This window comes from Laetiporus sulphureus (assembly GCF_001632365.1).
Source record: "Laetiporus sulphureus 93-53 unplaced genomic scaffold LAESUscaffold_38, whole genome shotgun sequence".
Lineage (NCBI taxonomy): Eukaryota > Fungi > Basidiomycota > Agaricomycetes > Polyporales > Laetiporaceae > Laetiporus > Laetiporus sulphureus.
The window spans coordinates 172679-188660 of NW_024468547.1; the positions used below are offsets into that span (position 1 = coordinate 172679).

Below are 15982 nucleotides of genomic sequence, written 5' to 3' on the forward strand. Positions count from 1 at the left end.
GCCGCAGAACAAGGACAACTTTGGTTGAAGTATATGCTAGAGTGACTTAAAACAGAGTCCTCAGCGCCATGGCTGTCGCGCTGAGACGCACAGATCTTCACCATTATGTGCGCACGAGATGATGAAAAATGCCATTCGCGTGTTGTCACCCATGAGCCTTTGTAGAGATGATGGAGCGCGAGAAAGTCTCTCCACTTGAGCTTGATCGATTGTTTCTTCATGGTGCTCTGCAGTAGATAACTTCTATTGAGCATTTCGGCTCTTCACTCAGACCAGGGAGTCGTGAGCACTGACCGCAAGCTCGATTTTGCTTGAGCGGGGCGACCTACATGAGATAGCTCGGAGTCGAGTATCGAGTCACGTTATTCGCACCGAAAACCGACGGTCCAAGCTCTAGCATTGCAAGTCATGTTACGACCGCGGCGTAGCTGAAGATCTAGAGATCCTATAATCCTGCCTTCTTACTCGTTGTCGTAGCTGATCGGGCGAAGCTTGCGAGTCTAAACAACTCGGATTTGGAGGATCTCGTTGTTCTCGCTTGCTGTGGCCTTTGAGATTTTATGGGAACTGTTGAATGCGAGAGCGTCAAAAATCTCGTTATGGCTCCGGACCATCCTGGCAAGTGGACATTGCCTTGGTCGAAATCAATCACTCAGACCGGACATCACGTTAGATTGAAAACCGATGTACATACCTCATGGTACCTCGCTGCTAGTCATTGCAGATCGGAACATCCGGATAAGATTCTGTAATTCTATGCGTGTGTTGTCTAAAGCCTGTTTCTTCAACTTCTGGCGTTTATAGGTTGCATTCGGAAGCACTACTGGGCCAGCAAGAACAGCGTAGTTCCGAGGGCTCAACTATGATGTGAGAATGTTTTAGCAGAAGGTAGAAATTCTGATTCAAATCGTATACTCACCTCTTTCGAGGCTGTGCAGACATAGTAGAGCTCACTGAGACTTGAGATATCCTGTCGTCGCTTCCTCAGAAAAGGCGATTTTATAGGTCTGTCTAGGGGAGACAAGACTTGAGATGAAAATTGTATATATCTGATCACCTGTCAAGCCTGAGCGGCAACATCAGGCTTTTACAGGATGATGCATGCTTGGGAGAATCATTTCTAGTGAAACCAGAACGCTCGAAGCAACCGACCATTTGAGTGGCCTACGACATGATCGTCCAAAATGTAGTGGCCGCACAATGTTAGTGTTCGCTTTTTCTTTCCTATTTCGTTGTCGTGCATATGTTGATAGTCAATAAAGAGGGAGAGGACTTCATGCCGTAAAGATCCATATGATGTGCCTTCTTATATGCGCTAATGCAGGAGAGTGTCACGGTCAAAAGACCAACCTTGCTGCGCCCGGAGCAGGTACCCTCGAGCGTCTAAGTCGGAATAGTCGCTGGCTGATATCCACGCCTGAGCTCGCCTCTCCGGACGCTTATTTTCCTTGTACAACCCGGTCGACGACGGTCGACGACCCATCCATTGTTGGACCGCTTTGTCTCGGGGACCGAAGACCATTTCTTCCCAGTCTTCGCCCTCAACCTGCGCCCTCCATCATCTAAAACGCGTTCGTCGTTCTCACATCTCCTTCAGCCTTCGCGAGTTCTGCGTTCTCAATTACGTCGGCCGGGCCATTCCAGCCTTCGTCGCGTCTGAACGCGGTTACACGGGTTCTCGCGTGCCTTATCCGTCTGCGAGAGACATGTCGGCATCGGCGGCGGCGTCATCGCCAGGGTCATCGTCGACTGGTGCGGGACCTAGCGCGCAGGGCTCGCGGTCCTCAATGGACAACGGTGCTGAGCAGAACAGGTGAAGTTCAAGTAACGGCGCGTTCGCTGATCAGTAGATTGAACGTACGGCTTGGATGTGATGCAGTGTGGTGATCAAAGTAGGCATGTTGGGGGACTCGCAGATCGGAAAGACGAGTTTGATGGTGAAGTACGTGGAGGGCCACTTTGATGAGGATTATATCCAGACATTAGGTGAGCATCCTCTCAAGTCTCAACCGTTTCCCGGTAGCCCTTACGCCGAAATAGGTGTGAACTTCATGGAGAAGACCATCACAGTGCGGCGGACATCAATCACGTTCTCGTTATGGGACCTTGGTGGACAGCGGGAGTTCGTGAATATGTTGCCGCTCGTTTGCAATGATGCTGTTGCCATTCTGTTCATGTTTGACCTTTCACGAAAGTCGACATTGAACTCCGTGAAGGAATGGTACCGGCAAGCTCGCGGATTCAACAAGGTGGGTGCAAAGTCCTAATCTCTTTACGATAGCGCGGACTGTATGTATAATGAGGCTCTTACCATATTGTGTGCCTTCTTCCCTTCCTACATTGTTAGGGTTGGTCTCCGCAACTAGCTAACCTGCATTTGGCAGACTGCTATACCTTTCCTAGTCGGAACCAAATTTGATACCTTCTCGACTTTCCCTCGAGACGAACAAGAGGAAATCACGAAGCAGGTCAGTGACCTCGTGCTACGGCCCTGCCACTCGTCCGGCGGATGCTTATTTAGTACCTCTTAGGCAAAGCGGTTCGCGAAAGCCATGCACGCCTCGCTAATTTTCTGCTCAACATCAGCCTCCATTAACGTGCAGAAGATCTTCAAGATCGTCCTTGCGAAGGCGTTCGACCTTAAATGCGTGATACCCGAGATTGACGGCGTGGGAGAGCCCATTCTCCTCTACGTCGACGCATAGCGCCTGTCAGTCTGTCTGGTGGATTCAGGATGGAAGGAAGACCTATACCGAGGTGTGGTGCATTATCGTCTACCGTAAATATGTTCTTGGGAACTAAATTAGATCTCTTTGCTCTGTACCACTCGTGTACTCGTATAGACTTGATATTATTAGGCTGTATATTGGGCTGCGAGTGGGAGCCGTTCTCCACCCACTACCATCCCACTGCTTCCTGACTCGCTGGCGACAGTATGCCACATGCTGCTCTTTCTGACCCTCTGGAAAACAGCCTTCCGTCTTGGAGTTCTTCGACGACGTTGTCTATCGTCAACTCATTTGATCATTTGCATCCCGCTTGTCTCCAGTGTACACATACCATCACCTACTACTCTCCCTCATCGTTTATCCTCTGTTACGCAATCACACTGCTGTCGACCTTGCTTGCTTTCTTCATTACTGTACCTCTATTCCTGTGCATACTGTATCGCATTGCATAGCCTTTATTTAATGAAACAACTGTTTATGTACTAGGTAAGTCTATGATAAGCCCACATTTGGGATCTTCCAGTCCTTGAGTTTGCGAAACGGTGCCTTGTCATTGCACCGTATCTGTGCATCTCTCCTCTCGACCGTCTTCGGCAAAGTTGCTGTTTCAACGCTCGCAGGGGTGCCTCGAAGCGCGGGGCATCGACGGTGGTGCTCAATTTAAGTAGCCTTCCGCCAGCCCATCGCGGCGCTAAGGTGCAGCCGCTTTTTCTGTCGACAACCACGACAACGTCGACATCGATGGACCCATTGTCGATAGGCAACGAGGCCATCGCAGCAAGGCAGTCGATTTTAGGCAGCTTTCTCCGATCCAGGCCTCGAGGAGCATCGCAGTCTCATCCATCACCTCCAGCTTTCGGCGAGTCAGCCGCACCACGAGACTCTCCACCACCTGCTCTACCTTCTTCCGACCCATCTTCAGGCCACCGACGACGAGCCGCAGCACCCAACATACAGACGTCCACCTCGCAGTCCAACATCGCCCCCGCTTTCACCCAAATGCTCCGAAGACGACGATCGGCAGGCACCTTGGCCACCACCGCCACGCCCCAGGCACCTGCAGTGGCCGCCGCACGCACGACAGGGGGCGCATCCGTCTCAGCACCGGGTGTGCCAGCGCCAGCATTCCAGACTCACCGCATCCGCCTCGTCCCTCACCTCGCATCTCGCACCTCGCTCAGATTCGACCCTATCTGCCGTGATGTTCGTGAGGGCGACCCGCCGCTCCGCATTGGCCGCTTCACCGACCGTTCAGGGCTAGGGCTCGCAGCCGCCAATGCGCTTGGGTCGAACAAGCTCGCATTCAAGAGCAAGGTCGTCTCGCGCGCCCATGCCGAGATCTGGGTTGAGGGAGGCGGCCGGTTCTTAATCAAGGATACCAAGTCAAGCTCCGGCACGTTTCTCAACCACGTCCGGCTCTCGCCCGCAGGCACCGAGTCGCGCCCGAACGAGCTGCGCGATGGTGACCTGCTTCAACTCGGCGTCGACTACCAGGGCGGGAACGAGGATATATACAAGTGCGTTAAGATCAAGATCGAGATGGGCCGGGAGTGGCAGGCGCATGCGAACCCATTCAAGTGAGTGCGCGATGGAGAGCGATTGCTGCGATCGCATGTTGATCAACGGTCCTAGCGCGAATGCCCTCAAGCAGCTCAAGGCGATCGCAGTCCCTCAGGGACTGACGGAGAAGAAGGTTGCCCCGAAATCGGCCCTTCCAGACTGTTGTATATGTGAGTGTCCTTCCCCAGGACTTTTTCCAACTACTCTAATTGAGCTCGTGTAGGTTTGTTTGCCGTGACCATCAACCAGGCGCTTTTTATTGCCCCATGCTCGCATGCTTTCCACTACAAATGCATTCGGCCATTGCTCGAAACCCATCATCCTGCTTTCTCCTGCCCGCTCTGCCGGACATTTGCCAATCTCGAGGAGGATGTCGAGGTTGAAATCGAAGGAGAAGTCGACACCGATTCCGTGGAAGGTATCTCGGCGGCACTTCCCTCCTCTGCCGCAATAGCTCCGCTGCCGGAGCGCCCTAACACAGGCGACAGCGGCAGCCGGGAGCGTGAGCGCGAGCGCGATAGAGACGCCGGTGCGGAGACGGAGGTGGAGGTTGACACGCGGCTTGGTATGATGTCGCGTGGACGGCGACCATCTACGGGTGCGAATGGCAATATGTTTCTGATGCCGCAGGATGCAATGAGCGTGGTCGACGATGTAGAAATGGAGGATGTGGCCGCCCTGCCGCCCCTGCCGGAGGGCTCTCCGCTCATGATGCCACAGCAGTGGAGTGAGGTCGAACATGTGGTAGCGAGGGACGCGTCCGTTTCTCCGGTACCCATGTCTGCACCGAACGTTGCAATGGGCGATGTCTCGGAATTCGAGGGTGACGGGAGCGGTGAAGGTATGAGCGACGAGGCTAGTGGGAGCGGAGACGTCGGAGATGCAGCTCACGGGAAGCGCAAGCGGTGAGCCCGCCGCACAATATTTCTGTCTACATTCGGTTAGTGATGCCTGGCGCACCTCAAGGGACTCCCTCTCTCCATCCCAAGCCGGAACGCACCGTGTTCCTCCGATCCAGCCGTAGATCTCCCTGCTCGTGTTGCTCGCTCGTCCTGGCAGCTCTCTGTTCTCGATTAACGATCGGCATATCTGTCTCTTCTCCACGCACAGATCTCCCATCTCACGCATGCACGCTCACTTTTCGCACATATTGTGTAGCCGTCTCCCACTTGATGTATACGGCCATACCTCCACGGATCCTCTCTCTCTGTCTTAATGTTTGTCCCCCGGTGCTTCTTCGTCGCATACATCTCATGTTCTCGTCTGTACTATATCATTCTTTTAAGTGTTCATTCGGAGGTAGATATCCTATGATTCCTCTGTCCCGCGAAGTTGTTCCAGCATTGTGCGGCATAGCGATCTTGTCACGACGTCTGGTCTGATTTACTTGCACAAGTAATCGATTAATCCATGAATTGCAGCCAGGATCTTGATAGCGTGTACGGCTTCGCCGCGCATGAGCGGCATGCAGAAGTTGCCTTGTGCGTAATAATGAACTAAAGGCTGGTCAGTCGTAGTTTTTGTGCAGTCAGTTGATGATTTGTACGTATCAGATTGTTTTGAGTTCGACAAAGAAACCCGGGGGGAGGGGGGAATACCTTGAGGTAAGTGATTGTGCTTTCAAGGGCTAAATGAGCTGCGCCCTCAGTGAGACTCATCATTCGTACAGATCCGCCTGCCTCGAATGGACGTTGCACGTCCACCAGCCTTGTCTGACAGCACAATGCTATAAAGTCGCAACAGATATATTCGCTTCTCCACTGCGCTAGCGCCTTCTGAGTCGCAGTGGTCGATCGTCAGCGGTCCATCGTGTGGGATGGCCGTACTTGGCCTCGTGCAGAAGCTCGGCAATATCTTGATTCATAAAGCGTGAAGGTGGTACTATATGACGTGCTACAGAACATTGCGATGGGGTGCTTTCATTTCTGTCGACTCATTTGCTGCCGTTCTCGTGGGCTTCACTTGCAACGCACTAATTCGTCATCTTTTGCAGGCATTACTGATTTTAAAGTACCCCCTTGTACAAGCTCTGGATTATTCAATGCAGCCACGGAGAACCATGCTATTGCACTCACCGTCGTCTTACTCCCTGACGCGCCGATCCCCTCCTCCGAATTCTTCACACATTGCGCGAGCTCAACGAGCGACTGGCGCGAAGCGTCGTTGCCGTCAGTCACAGGGCACGCTTATGCTTCGCGATCCGCGAGAATGGCCTTCACAAGAGCTTTTGCGGACGCATAAACTTTTCGAGCTTTATCGGAGGAAGGGAGGGTGGCGCTCAGTCTGAAATGATTCTTAGAGAGACATCGCAGCCGGGTATCTCGAATGTACGGAGAGAGCCTCGAGCAGCACTGGCACTGCAGAACGCGTACTAATGAACGTTATATGGTTCACGTGACCGTGATTTTGGTACTCTGTCAGACGCGATCAGCACTTAAGCGTACTAGTTGCGATTCGTTTCAATAGGGTGGAGGGAACGAAAGCTTCAATGGCTTCGCATGGAAGGAGGCAGCCGAGAAGGTCAGGAAGACAAGTCTCAGCGGCTAAGAAACAGATGGCGGTGTGTACCTGAACGTGCACACCCCTACTTGGTCAGAGTCCTCAACTCACACGACCGCCGCAATGGAAGTTGCCTTCTGAGGGTGCCAAATAATTGTAGAACGGTGCCATATGCCCTGATCCCGAAGTCTTCGTGGCCTCGCAAGTTCATGGGAAATCGGAAGTTGGTTGTGGAGCAATTCGAGAATTGCATTGGCTACTGTCGTGCCCTAGGTTTTCTTGTGCCATACTTTATCGCGTATATGCGCTCGTTTGGCATGTGCTGTATGCATGGGCGGCCTATGCACGTACCTAGACCTCTCTTCTTAAGCTTTGACATTACTACCCGCTGGTTGGAGACCTAACGAGTTCATTTCCAGTGGTTCTTACGCGTGGACTCCCGTCATAACGTTCGTTCTGTGGTATTATAATTATCAGCTTGTCCCTCTACACTATAGGACTTGCCAGTTCCTCGCAATGTTCGCTCTGCGCATCTATACGCATTTCTACTGCGCGTGTGCAGGACGTAGACCATAGCTTCATAACAAATAATCTTCGCATTCCCATGCGATGTGGTATCCCTGCCGCGATTATCTGGTGACATGCACGGTCGAGACCACGACAAGATGCCCTGACCATTGGGACAAAATGGAATTAATGTCAACTGTGCATGCATTGAATGTGAACGTTTAGGCCGATGAACAATCATGCTAGAATCTAGAACCTAAAATGAAGCAAGTAAGAGCCCATTCCGTGAATCCTTTCCATCCGCGAATTCGTGAAAATAAAGCAGCAGAGCAATCGACAGCAAGCAAGATATTACAAAAAAATATCCGTAGAATATGCTTTTGAGACAGATAGACGCGGTATTGTGAGCGGGAAATTGGGCCAGATGAACTTGATGGAAAGGTTTTATACGACGCGAAACATCTTCTAAGCAGGGCTGGAGCGTGATAGAGGCTCTGCTGGACACTGCCCGTTCAGCTTCATGATTGCGTCGAGGACGGTGCTCATGATGTTCTGCGCCCACAAACCGTTCCATTATGCATGTAACATGCCAGCTGGTGGCCTGGCTCACCTTTAAGACTGAGACGATTCTGAGGAAATACGACTTCCACCCTCGTCGACGCACATCCGGCGCAGCATCCACAGAAAGATTCAACGTCGACACGTCCTCGTCAGCGCTGCCGTTGACGTGTACCTCCGGGCGCTGCTCGACGTTCTCCATCAGCCGCTCGTGGACTCGACAGTGGTGCCGACGCACGAGAGTTACAGCAGGCGGGACCTCGAGAACACTTTCCTCCGTCGAGGCAGCACTAGCGGTCGTTCGGATGCTCGATGACGCACCCAAACCTTGCGCCGCAACCGCGGGAAGGACGACGTCTGTCGCTGGTTGATACGTATATTGATCATGGCGACGCTGGACGCGCGGGTACGGGTGGAAGCGGCGGAGGTGGCTCTCTCTATAGCTGGGTAAACGAGAGGTAGGCGAAGGCCGAGACATGACGTGCGGCTGTCCGTCGACGGCTGAGACGCACGGACGGATTTTGCGGGGCACGGGTTGTGTAAGCGGCTAGTGCTCCAAGCTGCAGAGCTCGGAGGCGAAGGACGGAGATGGACGAACACAAGGAGTAAGAGAGAGATTATGTGAGGAATGCCGTTCCTGAAGGAACGTCGAAAAATTCTGGACCAAGGAATTGACGGGCCATGAGACCACAAATCCACAAAGTCATTTTCACTATATTATTCAACTTAGTTCGTGACCCCTAGAACCTTGATAGTCTTTCGTGGGGAAAATCATAATCTGAGCAAGAAAATAGCTGCCCGTAACATATCAGCTTACTCCTCATAAATTGCAACGAGCAGAAAAAGGTAAGAAATGAACACGACAATGAAAGGACTTGGCCTTATTGAACAAGAATGACAACAGGTAATCGTCAAGTACGAGTTGGAGGCCAGGCCATCAGCAATGCCATTTATGTTTCAGTCATCCATCCAGAATGTGCGGGAATGCAGTGAGTGCATAAACGGTATATTCACGGATATGGATCGGAAAAAGGACATTACAGCTAAATGGCCAGCCTCTGTGGCCACGTAGCTGATCCACCGGTCTCCCGCACGACGAAATTAATACTGCGGCCCTTTGGGCAGGACGTGAGTATGGTGCCCTCAGGTGTCGGTGGCATCCTCGAGACTACCGTGACTATCGGCGTGACGTGACATAGTCACGATATGTCACGCTCGTAATCTTTTAGTCTTTTAGGAGACAGATGGATAACAACGTGCTCAGGACTGGCGAACCGCTACTGCACGCGTGCGATAGCGATTTGCAACAGTCCAGCAGGATGTGCGGACTAGCGCAAAGGCAGACGCAAGCGGATGCCGGTAGGTTCATATCAGATCACGGGCTATCATTCGCCGGATCCTGTTGCTTGAATTCCTCGACGGGCAGGCAGCTCGAGAGGCATGGCGAGAAGAATTCGCAAAGCAGCCCCAGGCTGCTGCCTTGCTTCCTTCCAGAGATGAAAGATGGCAATCGGCTTACCTCTCAGCGAACGGGCGAGCATTTGGAGACTCCATGGTCCACGGCAGAGACCGGCATCAGATATATTGGGAACGATGGGTCTTTTTTTACTGAGCGCGTTTTCCTGCGACTCAGCAGTCAGAACCGTCGAAAGTCGCTCACTGATCAGGCAGTTCATTTGACTATTATCGTGGAAGACCAATGACCAGGCTTTCTCGACAAGACTGCGGCGTATCCGTGGAATCCGAGCCGTCCGATAAATGAAACAGAGCTCCAGCACCTGCGCAGAGCAAAAGCAGGTTTTTCAGACCGTAACTTCAGCAAAGATGCTCGGTGTTTTGGCATAGATATATATAGCGCCCGCTCATGGCCGTCGACTGTGACGTTGGGTATAGCAGATCCACAGAGCGCAAGTAGAGTCGAGTTGCAGGAATGATGGTAGCGGCCGAGCAGAGAGATGGACGGAGATGGTCAAAGTCTGAGAGCATCTGTGCCACGAGGCGGCACGAGCGCCCCAGGCCTCGCAAGCGAGCCCAACTCGGCGAAACCGGGACTTTATCAGCTACCACCTCTCTCTGCGATACGAGCTCTCGTTTTTCTTCCCTTCCCCAGTAGCAAAGGCAGTTGGACTATGAACCGCAAGAAGCCAGGAAAAAAGCGATAATCGCCGCTCAAGCTCTCATTAGCTCTCTGTTACTGCCGATACGGTCGGGATGGTGTGCGGTGGCAAAATACTGTGCTTTTGCTGGCATGAGGACCCGTACTCACCAATGGCCGATTCAAAATTCCTCGAAATCGTCGACTGGGGTTCCAACCAGCCGGAAGCATCTGGTTCAAGTCGAATACGACCAATTGCTTATCGGTGTAATCGCCAGCATGCTTCGGAACAGGACTTCTGGCTTCAGCGACGCCCATCAAGAGTACACTGACGTTGAACGCTTTTAGGCGAACGTCAGTGCAGGAGCCATGCGTCTGTTCGCCATGGCGGGATGTCCGGATGTGCTTCCCGGGAACGTCAAATTTTGATGGCGCTGCCCTTGAGCTTGGAACGTCAATACGCGCTCGCAAGGCTTGAATCACTGGCCACACTGGCCTTTCATTCAAACACATTGTCAAATAAGCTACATTGTCTATGAGGACGCTTATGGGCATGTGGATGGATCGCGATCAGTGAGATGTGGTTGTGGACTCATCGAGCCTAAATCAAATCTCATGCTGCGGTGCGCCCTTTCTGCAGAGTTTCTTTAGGTCGAATTGGTTGTAGGGATGTATGAGAGTTGAGGTCGCTCAAATCACTGGACATCAGGATATGGAATATTCTTTATGGTGAGTTGATTCGGGTTCATTCGTGTTCTGAGTCGGACTCCTTTGAAGACCTCGCATATGTTTTATCATGCACCAACATTATATGGATATTGCTGCCGTCAAAAACGAAGCGACCAATCCCTGATGACAGCTCATTGCGTCAAGGCTCGTCAAATATTTCTGGCGTTCGGTGCTCAGTTCACGCGCATACATGTAACCGTCAACCGAACCACCGCATGGGCTGCATGGTCAAAATGAAGTTCACCTATCTATCTTCACTGTCTCGTACATAGGGTCGCTCGTATCGCCAGAGCCGCTTTGCTGGTCTTTGACGGTGTATTTCGATAATATGTCATGTTCCGATGGGGACAGCAGACCCTCCAATGCGGCATTCGCACATTCGTTCTCAACGGCGACAATCCAGGTTCATCTCGGAAACGTGAACCCCACGTCTCGTGCTGACACAATCTCATTGCTACTGGCGTAAAGTTTACAGTTGCCAGTGTGCTTGTGAGTTGGGCCTGGAGCCTTGGTGTTCCGAGGTCGGCTGCTCCACAAAAGCTGGCTCAAGGCCGCACGAATTTAACCCTCGATGTCGCTAGAACGTTGCATCCAGCTGTCAGCATAGGCGATCCTGTAGCTGTTCACCGCCCGACGCCTCGCGTAAGGTGGTTTATTCTATCTTTTCCGGGATGAAGATCTCTAAAGTCGGCATGAAACGCTCATTGCATGCAACTACGCCGCGATGACATTTTTTCCTTTCTCAAAAGCTTGTTGCGACCACGTCGAGGTCATTGAGGTGAAATGGGCGTACAAGTGCAATAACCAAGCTCGATCAATCAACCGATCTCGCCTGCGTGGTGAGGTGGTAACTCATCGAATTCTCATCTCCGTTCACCTCCTCAGCATTTGTTCGAAGGCATCGAGGTACGAACGTGAGCCTTATGGCACTCTACTAGCGAAGGCCTGTGTCAAGCTCACGATAATTGAGCTCGCCTTGTGAGGGTCGAAACGCGCTCCATTGAAAATTGAGCTCAGCCCACAATCGGAGGATATCGGTGACAAGGCGCAGACTCTCCTTCACCGTCATCATGTGCGTCCCGGGGAGATCGGGACGCGTATGCTGACGGTGCAGGAGAGCTTCTCAGTGGACTCACTCGAACGAACTGACTCGACGTAATTCAAGCACAGCTCGTAATTCCTGCAAGCGGGCATCCTAACCACTCAGTCAGGTGGGTCTTGTTTCTATTCTACAAGTTCTGAGTGTACCTACATTGAATGGAAGTCACTCTGGGAGAGTGCGCACGCTCGAGTCGCTCTACAATTTGCCTAGCTCGTATCAATGCCGCTCATTTTCTACTCTCCAATGCTGTGGCTGCTGCTATCAAGCGATGTCACGCTCCTTCGTACCACGAAACAAGCGACGGTTCGATCGACCGGTCTTCAATTCCACGCTGCAAAATAACCGTGTTCTCGTCACAGCCGGCCCATGCCATTGTCATCACATACGTCCAAACCCGTAGCTTCACACCATGCATCAACGAACCGAGGTGAGGTGTTTGCGCGTCCAGAGCGGCCGATCATATATCATATCACGCGAGGTTGTATGCTTCATTTCTCGACTCCAACCCCGCTGATGCTTCGAACTTTTTATTCGCTTCATCTGTGTTTCAGGAACTTGTCGTCAACGTGTTTCCTCCAATCATCTCGTTCGAGTGGAATGTCTGATCGGCAATGCGAGTGACGACTGCAGAGCCTCCAATTGGCGCCTCTGGGCTCTGGACAGCATATGCAGAACTTGCTAATGACTGCGCGCAAGTGCTACGACAGCGTCATTTGACGGCACAGGATCACAGCACAGTGCTCGTCCCGCATGGCGTACATTTCTGCGCCATGTACTCGCACAAGCCTCTCTTGCGAAAAACAAATGATGGCTCCCGAGCTCCGTGCGACATGCTCGCTCCGTTCTTCGGCTCCCTTCACGTCGACGCCACGCCGCCTCCACCGCGAATCTCGCCTCGACATCAAGAATATCTCCGCACCCACCACGTTTCCGCAACTTCTCGCGAGCCGGCGGCACACGCACGCACGCGCTGCTCGCGATCCGGACTGCCTTCAAGTTGCCTTGATTGACAGCGCCACGGTTGCGGTACCTCCCATCAAGACTTCGATCGGAGCTGGACTGCCAACTTCCTGCCGAAGCCAACGTTCACCGGGTTCACCTCGCACTCGGAGTTCCATGGGTCCGTGTGTTCACGCCAGTGGACCTCCCAGCTTCGGAGTTGTGTCGTGCACACCACCTGCCACCGTTTCCTCCACCGAAGGTCTGCGTACTCCAGTCCGCATGGACGCCTCCCAGGGCCACGCCACATAGTATGGCATCCCCATTCCCTGATCCGCCACCCCAACACTTAGTGTGACGGCCAAAGAGGCTGTTGCCAGTGAGCGCTGATTCATCAAGAGCCTGAGCGTCGCCACTCTGCCCGGTGGCAGATTGATGTCGAGGCCACGATCTGTGATTGTGAAATTGCTACACGACAAACATCACGACGATGCTATCTATCGTCAAACCGGTGATTTGGTCGTGAATTCGTGACAGATCCGCCACCGGCCACCTCGGAGCTTGATTTACCTGTTTCAGTTCTGACTTTGGTGCGTCCAGCGTCCTGCTCCTGTTCCAGTGAAAGTCAACCGTGGCCGAACACCTTGCGCTTCGTACACGCCTTCGTGGATGCAGAAGTATCGTTGCCCCGCCGAAGCGGCGAGACAATTACACGTTTAGAATATCCCGCCGAAACAGCAAGTGATGTACGTTATTCGTGATTGCGCACCAGTCTGGAAAGATCTACTCGGCGTGATAGAAGAGAAGCTCGGGGAACGAGTATTGACGGTAAAATACATGCGGGGAAAGTGAAATGACAAATGCAACAACAACGGCGACTAAAGGAGAACCTAGAGTTCAGCCACGAGGGTCCGGGACAGAGCGATGAGGCAAGAGCAGGGACCAAGTTGGAGATGAAAGCCAAACTGGCATCCGCGTGTCAGATGAAACACGGCAAAAAAAAGGCAATCTCAAGGGGCGGCGCTTGGAATACGCTCCGGGTATGACATGCAAAAGGGTATGGGGTATCCACATATGAAGTACATGGATTCAAGGAGGCAGCGGCGAGGCAGTAATGAGGCCTCACATAGGGGGCGCATCGCGCCATGTCGGAATACGGATTTTGGACCGCAGCGTGAATGTCTCCATGCTTAGACGGCGCTCATTCTGCGCCCGGCAGGGGCATTACGCACCGGCGGCGTAACGAGCATTGGCAGCGCCCCGCGGCGCGTCAAGTGCTCCGGCTTTGAGCGCGCTGGCAGAGCCTGGCTGCTGAACCCGGGTCTGAGCTTATTGGGGGACTCGATGGCTTGCGTGGGGAGCGGGATCGCCGTGGTAGTGCGCGCGCGCATGCGCATGATCGGCGTCCCGGCGCGGATGAGCTCGATGAGCCGCGAGTGCTTACGAGCCTCGGCGAGGAAGAGATGTGCGCCCATTAGCTCCGTGTCGGGTGTCAGATGGATCCGCTCCAGCGACGGGTTTGCAGAAATCTGAGGCGCCAAAGTGTCAGATTGTTATTGAGGAGAGGGATGCGATGACGTCGAGACAGGACGTACCTCCAGAAGGGTGGTGTTCCAGACCGCTGGCAGGAGCGCGCTCACGTCACGCAATTTCGGTGCGATGGCCAGAGATGCTGCGAACGATGCGGATGCTGGAGAGGGCGAGAAGCGGAATGCAATGTTGACGGTTTCCTGAACGGTTAAGTCGGGATCAGTAAGCGAAATGAAGCATTGCATTCGACTCTCTTTAAGCGCACTTAGCAGGCAGCATTCAGCAGCATATATATGCGCCTTTATGGGCGTGACGCATCATACGATTCCGAGCGCGGATGGTGCATGGGACGACAGCAACAATGAAAGAAGATACTCACGAGGTGCTTCCAGGAGGTGATAGCCTTCCCGAGCTGCTCGAAAATAAGCGTAGGCCCCGGCTGCGTCAGATAAGCGTTCTTGCGAATGACGAGGTGCCTGATTTTGCGCATCTTCGCAAAGCTGCTGCAGAACTTGAACACCTTCGCATCCGCCTCGTGTGGGTCAGCCTGCGCGCTGGATATCATGCCCGGCGCGACCGGAGGAGCGGAGCCGTTGTCGACAGTCATATCGAAAGCCTCCAGGTTGCGGCAGGAGCACACGACGTCCACGAGCGCGTCGAACGTGCCTTCAATCCGGATGCTCCGCACGAGCTCGCCGAGCTCCGGGCTCGTGCGCAGGGTGCCCGCTAGGAGTGCTGTGTTCCGGGCAGTGCGTAGCACGACATGGCGGTAGTGCAGAGGAGTCGCGATGCGCCGCCATGTGCGGGAGACGAGCAGCGGCGCGATGTGTGCGGGGACACGAGTGCTGTTGCCGGAGGGAACATAGCCTTTCATTGAATGCCAGGAAGGGCGGTAGCCGGCAGAGGGAGATGACGTGACGACAGCGAATTGTAAAATGTGCTCGAGGATCTCCTCGGGCATGCATGAGATGGTGAGCGGCATGATGGATGTCGTCGAGAGTATGTAGGGGGCCTAGAGGACCGAGGTAGAGACCAGCTCGATATTATATAGGTCAAGGCACAACTAAACTGAAACACAGAGAGGCGCTATGCAAAGTCAATGTTTCAGCGCCTAGCCGGGACGCCACAGGCAAGTAACGCTCACCGGAGGGTTCTATATATGCGCACGACGCTCGCTCGATCGCGCCTTGGAGAAGGTGCCGCCTAAAGCTCCGACGAAACTTGCAGCGTACTGAATAAGTACTAGCACGAAGAGCTCAGTTCTCGGCACAACTATGGCTGAGGGTTGGGCCCGGGAGACGGCTCAGGGGCTTGACGACGAACAATGTGCTAGCGCGAGGGCACGATGCGAGCAGCGGACGAGGGGGGGATGGTCGGGAGGAAAGGGAGGGACGGACGCAGCCTTTTTCAATGTTTGGGCATGGCTGATTCCACGGTGTCTGGGTCGAACAGAAGAGTACGTCAAATTCGGCGGGCGAAGCGATGAGAAATCACGGCGACGATGGACCAAAATCTGTGGCGGCGTTGGCCCACACAGCGTATTCCCGATTAGGAAATTCAGGGCCGGCTCCAATCTCCGACCGACTCCGATTCGTTGGCCGCTTCTTGGGCGGCGCTGTCCTGTTCGGGTCATCGACCGAACCAAAGGCACAGATCTCCTCTGCAATTATGGCGAGTCTATAACCTTTTTTCTTCGGTCGCGATAGTTCGGATCGCTTCGCGTTGCCATATCCA

At 53.4% G+C, this 15982-nt stretch overlaps 4 protein-coding genes across 4 annotated transcripts; 2 read left to right on the forward strand and 2 right to left on the reverse strand.

The window, feature by feature from the left end:
* Positions 1-1706: 1706 nt before the first annotated feature.
* Positions 1707-2705, forward strand: LAESUDRAFT_738167 (small GTPase; the record flags this gene model as incomplete). Its single annotated transcript, XM_040910863.1, has 5 exons — positions 1707-1813; positions 1880-1986; positions 2041-2249; positions 2385-2468; positions 2532-2705. The coding sequence occupies 5 exons, from the start codon at positions 1707-1709 to the stop codon at positions 2703-2705; spliced, it is 681 nt and encodes a 226-aa protein (XP_040761399.1).
* A 765-nt stretch (positions 2706-3470) lies between these two features.
* LAESUDRAFT_738168 (SMAD/FHA domain-containing protein) lies at positions 3471-5198 on the forward strand (the record flags this gene model as incomplete). Its single annotated transcript, XM_040910864.1, has 3 exons — positions 3471-4306; positions 4362-4459; positions 4513-5198. 3 exons carry the CDS (start codon positions 3471-3473, stop codon positions 5196-5198), a joined length of 1620 nt encoding a protein of 539 aa, XP_040761400.1.
* A 2148-nt stretch (positions 5199-7346) lies between these two features.
* On the reverse strand, positions 7347-8477 carry LAESUDRAFT_330599 (uncharacterized protein). The gene is made up of 3 exons (XM_040902049.1): positions 8092-8477; positions 7906-8037; positions 7347-7544 (listed from the first exon to the last, which is right to left on the reverse strand). Exons 1-3 carry the CDS (start codon positions 8329-8331, stop codon positions 7533-7535), a joined length of 384 nt encoding a protein of 127 aa, XP_040761401.1. The 5' UTR covers positions 8332-8477; the 3' UTR covers positions 7347-7532.
* Positions 8478-13469: 4992 nt separating this feature from the next.
* LAESUDRAFT_330668 (uncharacterized protein) lies at positions 13470-15405 on the reverse strand. The gene is made up of 4 exons (XM_040902050.1): positions 15393-15405; positions 14628-15334; positions 14314-14448; positions 13470-14247 (listed from the first exon to the last, which is right to left on the reverse strand). Exons 2-4 carry the CDS (start codon positions 15228-15230, stop codon positions 13909-13911), a joined length of 1077 nt encoding a protein of 358 aa, XP_040761402.1. The 5' UTR covers positions 15231-15334; positions 15393-15405; the 3' UTR covers positions 13470-13908.
* Positions 15406-15982: the final 577 nt, after the last annotated feature.

What these genes read in the sequence shown, in the direction of transcription:
- LAESUDRAFT_330599 (XM_040902049.1), bottom strand. Translation starts at nt 8,331, where the DNA reads ATGTCTCGGCCTTCGCCTACCTCTCGTTTACCCAGCTATAGAGAGAGC. An exon ending in TCCCGCCTGCTGTAACTCTC is followed by an intron (nt 8,038 to 8,091) that starts GTGCGTCGGCAC and finishes AACGTCGAGCAG; the next exon opens with CGCCCGGAGGTACACGTCAA.
- LAESUDRAFT_330668 (XM_040902050.1), bottom strand. Translation starts at nt 15,230, where the DNA reads ATGCCGCTCACCATCTCATGCATGCCCGAGGAGATCCTCGAGCACATT. An exon ending in TCACCTCCTGGAAGCACCTC is followed by an intron (nt 14,449 to 14,627) that starts GTGAGTATCTTC and finishes TTAACCGTTCAG; the next exon opens with GAAACCGTCAACATTGCATT. An exon ending in GGAACACCACCCTTCTGGAG is followed by an intron (nt 14,248 to 14,313) that starts GTACGTCCTGTC and finishes TTGGCGCCTCAG; the next exon opens with ATTTCTGCAAACCCGTCGCT.